This window comes from Eurytemora carolleeae, unplaced genomic scaffold (genome assembly GCF_000591075.1).
Source record: "Eurytemora carolleeae unplaced genomic scaffold, Eaff_2.0 scaffold102, whole genome shotgun sequence".
Classification (NCBI taxonomy): domain Eukaryota; kingdom Metazoa; phylum Arthropoda; class Copepoda; order Calanoida; family Temoridae; genus Eurytemora; species Eurytemora carolleeae.
The window spans coordinates 294,411-304,981 of record NW_019396136.1 but is presented as its reverse complement, the minus strand read 5'-3'; the positions used below and the strand labels follow the sequence as shown (position 1 = coordinate 304,981).

At 34.1% G+C, this 10,571-nt stretch overlaps 2 protein-coding genes and 1 long non-coding RNA gene across 3 annotated transcripts; all 3 read left to right on the top strand.

The window, feature by feature from the left end:
* Positions 1 to 1,071: 1,071 nt before the first annotated feature.
* On the top strand, positions 1,072 to 1,265 carry LOC111695993 (uncharacterized). The gene is made up of 2 exons (XR_002763981.1): positions 1,072 to 1,104; positions 1,174 to 1,265. It is a non-coding gene; the product is annotated as an uncharacterized LOC111695993 (long non-coding RNA).
* A 51-nt stretch (positions 1,266 to 1,316) lies between these two features.
* LOC111696002 (bumetanide-sensitive sodium-(potassium)-chloride cotransporter-like) lies at positions 1,317 to 2,494 on the top strand. Its single transcript, XM_023465510.1, has one exon. The coding sequence runs from the start codon at positions 1,317 to 1,319 to the stop codon at positions 2,397 to 2,399; it is 1,083 nt and encodes a 360-aa protein (XP_023321278.1). The 3' UTR covers positions 2,400 to 2,494.
* Positions 2,495 to 3,355: 861 nt separating this feature from the next.
* LOC111695992 (bumetanide-sensitive sodium-(potassium)-chloride cotransporter) lies at positions 3,356 to 7,813 on the top strand. Its single transcript, XM_023465501.1, has 3 exons — positions 3,356 to 3,462; positions 4,325 to 7,302; positions 7,362 to 7,813. The coding sequence occupies exon 2, from the start codon at positions 4,328 to 4,330 to the stop codon at positions 7,298 to 7,300; it is 2,973 nt and encodes a 990-aa protein (XP_023321269.1). The 5' UTR covers positions 3,356 to 3,462; positions 4,325 to 4,327; the 3' UTR covers positions 7,301 to 7,302; positions 7,362 to 7,813.
* Positions 7,814 to 10,571: the final 2,758 nt, after the last annotated feature.

Sequence of the window (10,571 nt, the reverse complement as noted above, 5' to 3'; positions counted from 1 at the left end):
GATACTTTCCCAAAGGTTTTTTCCCAAACAGGAATTATAATTCAGGGGCGTACGAGAGCATTTGTGAAGGGGGGGGGCACATTTTGCATGTGTCAGCACGCCAAAAAAAAGTTGTGCCCCCCCCCCTTAGAAACCCCTTTTTTGAAAAAAATATTGATACCTGATATATTGATAACTATGTAAACTTAAATTGTTGTCATTTTCTTAAAGAGGGGGGGGGCACAATGTTGCCAAGGGGCGGGGGGGCACAAAACCAGGCAATCCCTCTTAATACTGTGGTGTAAGATATTCAAGGGATGAAAAATATAGATGGAAAAGTTTCTAAAAAAAATATCTATATTTTTTTAGGATTGATACATATTGTATAATAAATTATGATATCAAATAAATATCTACCCTGAAGGCAGTATTGATTAAAGCTTTTTCAATGAAACTTTTTTTGTTCAGGAGAAAAGTGAGATTTCAAAGTATTTTTTTATCTATACGATGTAATTATGCTTAAATGGAATACATGCGTAATTTCAAGTGACCCTCCATTTATAGAGTGGCATGTCCGATGTACCTTTGAAACCTACATTTCTCCATCGCTTCTGAAGCAAGAAATGCACGAGTCACTTTTGTAGAGAAAACACAAATAAGAATATTCAGTTTTCAAAATGGGAAACATGGATTTTTAATGCATTACTTGATCAGACAAAGCTTTGAAGGGTATTGTTGTGAATCAGAATTATTTTAATATTTTAATTCTTTTCTTAATCTTTTAGTTTGGGTGCGTGAAATGCAATGAAATGTAGAATGTAGATTGCCTGAGGAAGATGTAATATTAAAAGAAACCCAACCCCATGATTCCCCCTCCCCTTAGAGGGGGGTACGCATGGGGGGGGGCCCTCGAATGCCACTGCAATTATTACGCTTTGATTTTTATTAAGAAAATAATGTTGACGATATTTACAAAGCGGAAAATTTTTAATAATGGAAAATTTTACCGTCTCGGTTTGATAAAAGTGATAAGATAATAAAGATATTTACATAGTGACAATTTTGTATAAAAAGCAAAGAAATACTTATAGATTTCAGTTCTGATATTTCTGTACAAACCTGCAGGTATATTTAAAACATTTAACATATTATAATTAGTCAGGAAAAAATTGCTTAACATTATCAAATGTTTAGAAATGCTACAAGGAACTGAAAATCAAGCCTTCAAGAATGATCGCCCACACCCTGGTGCTGGAGGGATGCTTGATGTGGGTGAGCCAGCCTCTGGGGGCCACACTTATGTTTATGAGGCAAATAAAAGTCTTCGTAGACTTACAATGGAAGCACTTCCATCTGAAGAAAATTACAGGAAACTTAGTCAAATTTACATGGATCAGAGACCTACAATAGAAGAGTTGATGAATGATGAAAAGATTCAAAGGATTGATGAGGAAAAAGCTGAGGTGAAGCCAGCACTAACAGGAAAAGTTGTAAAGTTTGGGTGGATCGAAGGTGTATTCATGAGATGTCTTTTGAATATCTGGGGGGTTATGCTGTTTCTTCGTCTCTCTTGGGTAGTTGGACAAGCTGGTTTAATTCAAGGACTTCTGATTTTGACCCTTTGNAACAACCAAAATATCCACTCAATACAAGAGTACTTTCAAACTCTTGTCTTTGCCTTTGAAAACAAAATGGCAGTAGGAATCTTGAGACTTCCAAATGGAAATGATTACTCCTCTTACATTGCAACTGAAGAAACCACCATTGAAGAGGTTGAAGCCAACAAAAAAGGAAAAAAAGACAAAAAGGTTACTGCTGTATTTAGAGGAAAAGATGGAAAAGTTCTTCCCAAACAAATTGTGGATGATATTACACAATTCAGAACTAAAAAGAGGGAAGGATTTATAGATGTCTGGTGGCTATATGATGATGGAGGATTAACATTGCTACTTCCTTATATTCTGCAGACCAGAAAACAATTCAGAGATTGCAAGCTTAGAGTGTTCCTACTGTCTAATAAAGCAGAGGACTTTGACAGTGAAACCCGATCTCTTGCCAATCTTCTTGCCAAGTTTAGAATAAGTTTCTCTGAAGTTCTGGTAATACCTGACATCACAAAGAAGGCTAAACCTGAAACAAAAGCAGAATTTGAGGAGATTGTTTCTAAGTATCCTAAAGATTCTGTTGACATGTCCGAACTGAATGCAAATGCTGAGAGGACCAACCGACATCTCAGAACAGCAGAATTGTTGAGAGAGAAATCTGCAAACTCTGAGTTGATAGTATTAACTCTTCCTTTGCCAAGAATTGGCAGCTCTCCTTCCTTGTACATGGCTTGGCTGGATGTTATGACTAAAGGTCTTCCTCCTGTTCTTCTTACAAGAGGGAATCAAATTCCTGTACTCACCTTTTACTCATAAAATATTACTCTGGCTTATTTCATAAACTTACTTGTGAAGATTTATCAAACCTATCGAGTGTTTTTGTAATTTAATGAAAGAAATACTTATGTATATTATGTGTGCACTCATATGTGATGGGAACTAATTAGCACATGTATTATAAATAACCAAATTCAATTGAAATGATATTTGAGCAATATAGTGTATTAAAGAAAATATGAATTTGATTTGACAATTGTATAGTTTGATTTTAGATAATCAAAAATTTCTGATTGTGAAATAAATCTAAAAAATTGCACTGCTTTTTCTAAAATTTAAGTCTGTAGAGAACAAATCCTAAATGTAATAAAAGAAAGAATTGTATGCAAAGAATGTTATAGTTCCTTTTGTTCTTTTCTCCAGAAAAAAACCTACATGTGTTCTTATTCTGTTGTCAAAGCCAAAGTCTATGTGTTATTTTATTCTCTTAGCTCTCTCGGACTTTCTTTTTGTACACCCAGAATTTAGTTAATTTTCAATCAAATTGAACATGTGTATTAACCCCCATTTCCCAGATTCCAGAGGGTTGAGGGTGGGAGTGGGACACTTCTTACTTCTTTAGTGCATTTCATACTTACACCTAATTAATAATCTTGACTGAAATAAAATTTTTGAATATCTTCACCAGTCATTGATAATAAATCATCTTTCTTGTGTGAATACCACATGCAAACAAATATAAGAATTGTAAATTAAAAAACTAAACCAATAAAAACCTTATTATGTGAAACACAAACTAGCACTGTTGACATTAGCAATCGAGTGTTATCAATTTAAGAATCAAATGAAGAAATTGTTTTTTTTAAATATGGCTTATATGATTCTGTTTTTTACATCTCTGTCTATGATTTATAGCCTAGTATAAAAAGTGATGAATACTCTACTTTGAATACAAAATAAACAAGTTTGTTTATTTAGTAGCCTTCAGCTTGTAATGATAAGCTGTCCTCACTATGGGGCCAATGTGTTTAAAATGAGATAAATTCAGTCAATTCATCTCAAGTGTTTCATTTTATCTCTAGCATTCTCCAGATTAGTCAAGGTATGCAGGGATAATAAAATTAGCCTGGTTGTGACCCCTTAACAATGTGTCTTTGTAATTTAAACATTTTAATTCTAAATAAGATTATAGCAAAACAATATGGGGAAAAAGAGGTTTTCTTAAAATGTGTCAATCCTTTCAGCTCTCTGCATAGAATATAATATAAAGAAGTATTTTAGAAAAGGCAGAGCAATAATTTGTTTTTTTTTGTCTAGAATTTATAAGGTTTTCTAAATTTAAAAAGACACTCACTAACTATGAACTGTATAGTCTGTAAAAGATTGCCTTCATAAAATTTTGCAAAATGTCCATCACAAGAGAAAATATAAGGAAAAACAAACCAAAAAATTTAAGTTTTTGGTTTGTCTTGTGCAGGCTCAAAATTTTGAATATGTACTGATAGCAAATGTTTAGAATAAACAGGCTTAGAAATTTGAAAATGTTTCTCAGATTTTTGGAGAGCCTTTCAAAAGTCAAAAAATCTTAAAAGTTAAAAAGAAATTAACTGTCCATCATTTAAAGTGAGATCCATAAAACTGTGTAGCTTGAAAATGTCTTGTTCATTTATTCTTTAAGTAACAACTTGAGTGTCAACATTATGTTTTACACATTGAATGTCTAAGAAAGTTGTTCTTCATTACAAAATTATTAACAATTGAATAAAATGCTTTCCAAAAAGAAAAAAAAAATCAATGTTTTGTAAAGAAAAATTAAAAATAGCATGAATAGAATGAGAAATTGTAAATTTTTAGTGAAAATTCTACAATATTTTATGGGCTTACTGTCAAAAATGTAAAGTGTATACTTTGTACTAAAACAAAACCTAAATAGCTTTATTAAACCAGATTTTTCACATCTTTAGATCATGGGGGATACTGGCAAAGAAAACATTGGTTTTGAAGGAGACAATGTTCAGCAACCTCCTGGAGCTTTCTTGGCTGTTGGGCAACAAGCTTCTGGGGGCCACACTTATGTTTATGAGCCAAATAAAAGTCTTCGTAGACTAACAATAGAAGCACTTCCATCTGAAGAAAATTACAGGAAACTTAGTCAAATTTACATGGATCAGAGACCTACAATAGAAGAGTTGATGAATGATGAAAAGATTCAAAGGATTGATGAGGAAAAAGCTGAGGTGAAGCCAGCACTAACAGGAAAAGTTGTAAAGTTTGGGTGGATCGAAGGTGTATTCATGAGATGTCTTTTGAATATCTGGGGGGTTATGCTGTTTCTTCGTCTCTCTTGGGTAGTTGGACAAGCTGGTTTAATTCAAGGACTTCTGATTTTGACCCTTTGCAATGCTGTCACTGCTATAACCACATTATCAATGTCAGCTGTAGCTACCAATGGACAGATAGCCAGTGGAGGAGTCTATTACATGATATCAAGAGCTCTTGGACCAGAATTTGGAGGTGCAATAGGACTGATGTTTACATTGGCCAACTCTATTTCTGTAGCAACCTACACTCTGGGATTCTGTGATAATCTGTTGGATTTGATATATGATGTATCAGACTTTGGGGGCATTGTTGCAGATCCTGAAAATAGACTAAATGATTTACGACTGATTGGTACTCCTGTTATAGTTCTTATTCTACTTTTAGCCATAGTTGGTATGGATTGGGTGACCAGAGTTCAAAAACTGCTGTTAGTGCTTCTGGTGCTTGCTCAAATTGATATGATTGTTGGTACATTTTTCACTGGGGACAGTCTGTATATGAAATCTGACGAAAGGCATGCTAAAGGTTTTACAGGATGGAGCCTAGAAACTGGAGAGAAAAATTACTTTGAACAGTATCTTGTGAATGAAAGTGGAACTAAAGAATCCTTTATGTCTGTATTTGGAGTCTTTTTCACAGCAGTAACTGGTATTGTGGCAGGAGCAAACTTATCTGGGGATCTCAAAGACCCTTCCACTTCTATTCCAAAAGGAACTCTATATGCCATTATTGTTACATATATATCATATGCCTTTTTTGCTGTTTTGGTTGGATTCAACTTTCTACCTCAAGCAAGTGGAAATGTTATTGAGTATACAAACAATACAGGCATGTATCCTGAGATATTCAACTGTTCTGAAGAAGCAAATAGAATAAGAGAAGAATTTAATCTATCTGCAACATCATGCAAATATGGCTCTGCTCATGATCAAAAAACAATGACTTTGATTTCAGCAACAGGATATTTGGTTTATCTGGGATGTTATGGTGCAACTCTCTCATCAGCTATTGCTAGCTTAGTTGGAGCTCCTAGAGTACTCCAAGCTGTTGGAAGAGACAAGATTTATCCTAAGTTGGAATTTTTTGCAGTTGGTCATGGAGCAAATAATGATCCCTTCAGAGGATACATTTTGGTTTTTGTCATTGCATTTGGATGTATGATGATTGGAGAATTGAATACCATTGGAAGTCTAGCCTCCAATTTCTTCCTGGCTGCCTATGCTCTTATGAATCTTTCTGTATTCCATTCCAGCATGACCAAATCACCTGGATGGAGACCAACCTTCAGGTTCTACAACAAATGGTTATCTCTCTTTGGAGCTATTGTATGTGTTGTCCTAATGTTTTTACTTGATTGGAGATTGGCATGTGGAACAACAGCATTGGTTGCAATTCTGTATGGAATCATGTATTACTTAAAACCAGAGGCAAATTGGGGAAGTTCTGCTGAAGCATTAGTTTTCCTTAATGCTTTGAACAACACATATGCATTAAATGAACAGCAAGATCATATCAAAACTTACAGACCTAAAGTCCTTTTATTAACAGGAAATCCTATTCATAGACAGCCACTATTAGACTTTGCCAATCTGCTGACAAAGAAAGTTTCTCTTCTCATCTGTGCCAACATTGTCAATGAGGATGAAAAAGATCAAATCACTAGTATGAAGGAAAGCGTTGAGTTATGGTTAAAGGATCATAATATCAGAAGCTTCTATTCAATTATTCCAAACAACAAATTAAGTCTAGGAGTTCAAAATTCAATCTTGCTGTCTGGTTTGGGAAAACTAACCCCAAATATGGTAATTATGGGATTTAATAGTAACAACCAAAATATCCACTCAATACAAGAGTACTTTCAAACTCTTGTCTTTGCCTTTGAAAACAAAATGGCAGTAGGAATCTTGAGACTTCCAAATGGAAATGATTACTCCTCTTACATTGCAACTGAAGAAACCACCATTGAAGAGGTTGAAGCCAACAAAAAAGGAAAAAAAGACAAAAAGGTTACTGCTGTATTTAGAGGAAAAGATGGAAAAGTTCTTCCCAAACAAATTGTGGATGATATTACACAATTCAGAACTAAAAAGAGGGAAGGATTTATAGATGTCTGGTGGCTATATGATGATGGAGGATTAACATTGCTACTTCCTTATATTCTGCAGACCAGAAAACAATTCAGAGATTGCAAGCTTAGAGTGTTCCTACTGTCTAATAAAGCAGAGGACTTTGACAGTGAAACCCGATCTCTTGCCAATCTTCTTGCCAAGTTTAGAATAAGTTTCTCTGAAGTTCTGGTAATACCTGACATCACAAAGAAGGCTAAACCTGAAACAAAAGCAGAATTTGAGGAGATTGTTTCTAAGTATCCTAAAGATTCTGTTGACATGTCCGAACTGAATGCAAATGCTGAGAGGACCAACCGACATCTCAGAACAGCAGAATTGTTGAGAGAGAAATCTGCAAACTCTGAGTTGATAGTTTTAACTCTGCCTCTGCCCAGAATTGGCAGCTCTCCATCCTTGTACCTGGCTTGGCTGGATGTTATGACTAAAGGTCTTCCTCCTGTTCTTCTAACACGAGGAAATCAGTCTTCAGTCCTTACTTTCTACTCCTAGAGGTATGAAAACAGTTTAGTTGATGAAAACAATTTTTTTAGTACTCTATTTTTATTTTTAGGATTGAAATGTGCAGACAGATGTTAAATGAACAGAAAATCATAGTGAATATTCTATTTATATTTATTTTGTATGTGTAGATTGTGTTGTATAGTAAAACAATAAGTTTCAAAATATTTGGGTCACTTATTTTAGGCCCAAATAAATCAACATTCTTTGCATTTTCTATTTAAAAATAAACTTCTTAAAATAAAAGTCGTTCTCAACTATCAATTATCGTTAAACATCAACCATTGTTAACTACATATGTTAACAAGCTTGGAACAAAGAATTTAAATCTCAAGTTTGTCTCCGGCCCTACTTGTGGATATGGATTTTTAGAATTAGATAGAAAATATTATCATTTTTTCTGAATTATGTCTATTTGCCTGCATTATTTGATGAATAGTTTGGGATACATTAACCCATATACAAAAGACACTTGTTTTGTTAGTTTCTAATCAGGTATATTTTATAAATACATGATTAATAAAATATTCATTTATCATTAAAATTTTTTTATTAATTTGAGATTTTTTCCAAAAAAAGGCATTGTTGGATGTAAAAGCCAAATATTTTTTTTTGAGATTCATTCATTCTGCTCGAGAGACATGATTATGGACATAATTTGATTTCCAAAATTATGGAATTTAATTGAATTAGAGCTTAAAGAAACTAAATCTGCAAAACTGTTTAAAAGAAAAATCTTGAAAAACTATTTAGATAGTTATGCAAGTTATATCTGTAAAAAAATAACTGTTTTTTATGTGGATAAACTTAGTCTTTGCTATCTTCTTCACCCTGTAATTCATAAACATGATTCTAATATTGTATGTTGCCCTCTGTTACAACCATCCCGCTGAGTACCCACCCTTTCCCTTATACTTCTTCAGCCCCTCCTTACCTTATTCATGATTTATCATCATTGTTTTGTTTAAAATGTACACTGTACAGTGTACATCCATCTATTTATTTACAATTCGTATTCGCTTATATTGGGCCAACCAATCAAAACAACCAACTCTGGTTAGGCGGGTCCAAACTACATAGTAAATTGTGGCAGGATTATGAAACAGAGCTTAAAAGGGTAAGTATTAACTTTTCAATAGAAGAATATTGTAAAAATGAGCTTTTGAAGATGGCTCAATTGTGAAAATGTGAAGAAGGGGGCTCGGAAAAAGTATTGTTCTGGGTGGCCTTCCCAGAGGCGCAACTAGGACTTTTGCTAGGGGGGGGCAATATATTAGTTTGTTAGGGTTTTTTGGGGGGGGACTATAAACTCAACACAAATAAAATACAGTTCAGAACTTTTTTTTACATTAAATGTTTACAATAGCATTTAGCCTTGAGAATTGAGAAAGATAAAAATATTCTTTTTAAAACTAACTCTAATATAATAAAATTTCTACAATAACTCAATTGGTTTTCTTATTCCTGTGATACTGATTTTCGCCATTCTTTCTTTCTTTTCATTCTGCAGGGGGGGCGCGCCCCCCCTCTCAGGTGCTAGGGGAGGGCGCGCGCCCGGCCGCCCCCCCCCCTAATTGCGCCTCTGGGCCTTCCAACCCTCATTAAGAAATGTTGTTAGTTTGAAACAAATCAGAATTGAAGGTAACTGCTCTTCCTTTATACTTGCGCCCCAAATTTTTAAGGGGAGGACGTCCCCCCAATTTTTCAGGGAGTGAACAACCCCTTTCCCTCTCCCTCTTCAGCCAATGAACCGCATAAAGAAATTCCACAACATACAAGTCAAATTCCACGTTACATTAAGTACTTGAGAAAGGCCATTAACCATAAAGGACTTGAGATTATAGCAATTAAACAAAAAAACTTGTGAAAAAGCCGTACAACAAAGAACTTGAGAATAAACCGTTAAGCATAGAGGATTTGGGATGTACGAACAAACAAAAATACTTGAGAGAAGGCCGGAGGGATGGTAATTAACACTCAGTGCACTATTTACTCCATAGGAGGGATGGTAATTAACTCTCAGGAAACTAATTACTCCATGGGAGGGGTGGTAATTAACACTGAAGACACTAATTACTCCAATGGAGGGATGGTAATTAATCCTTCATGATGGAGTAATTAGTATCCTGAGTGTGTTAATTACAATCCCTCTGATGAAGTAATTAGTGTCCTTATTGTTAATAATCATCCCTCCAAACAGCGAGATACCCCAAACCTGAAATTAATTCTTTAAAAGTATTTCTTATTTTTAAAGACTGTTAGTGCTCAGCTTTCTTTCAGTACAAGATACTTGATGTAAATTCTAATATAAGGAATGAAAAGTCCCGTCATTTACCGACCACCTGACTTAGCAGAATTAAGTACTTTGCAGCTTTAAGTTTTTTGATTTATGGCTTCAAAAGTACAAGTTTAGATTACTGTAGAAAAGGGCGCGCTCGGCTTTTTTAAAATTTCGTTTGTTCATCGTTTGTAAACTACCCATTTCGTTCTTTTTTTTTAACACTCTTTCAAAAAATAATTTATTCCATTTGTTCTCAAACTTATTGTTCATTTCCATATATTTTGTTCGTTTTCTTACTGAACAATCGTGAAACGATCGTTTTTTGTAAAAATCGTTTGTTTAGATAAGGTACTATCGTTTTTCAAATAGGTTGTCAAGTACAATAGACGGCAACACAGAATCCGTACACTTTCAGTACAACTGTTTAAACGTCATAAGTGTCAAATTTTCTGTCTGACAAAACATTAAATAAAAGTGATATTTTTAGACTAAAGTGCTTATCTTTTAGTGAAATTAGTGCCATTTTATATATTTTTATTTCTGTTTTTACAATTTTTCATTTAACGTTCTATAGACTAAACAACGGGGTTGAAACTGATATTGTACATAACCCTTTAACATTGTAATTCGAAAGTATAACGTTAGAACATATTTTAGAAATGTTTAATGATATCTTTGGAGAAGTGCTCTGGAACGATCTAATCGTGGATAAACCCCCAGATCCAGAAGAAATACAGGCAACAAGAAACGGTAATTTTCTAATGAAATGTCGTCTTCTATGGATATTTAATTTTTTTCTCAAATGTCCTACTTTACTATTTTTGGGAACACGTACGAAATATATAAAAAAATTTAAAAGTGCTTTAATTATGAAATTATTGGAAAGTCTATGTAGATATATATTATAAACAGGGTGTCCCAAACAAAAATTTGGAGTAGGGGTATTGGGAACTGAGGCAACAATTTTTATGAAATGTTCAC

Bases quoted from the DNA above. Each gene is read 5' to 3' on its own strand.
- LOC111695992 (XM_023465501.1), top strand. From the start codon at position 4,328: ATGGGGGATACTGGCAAAGAAAACATTGGTTTTGAAGGAGACAATGTT.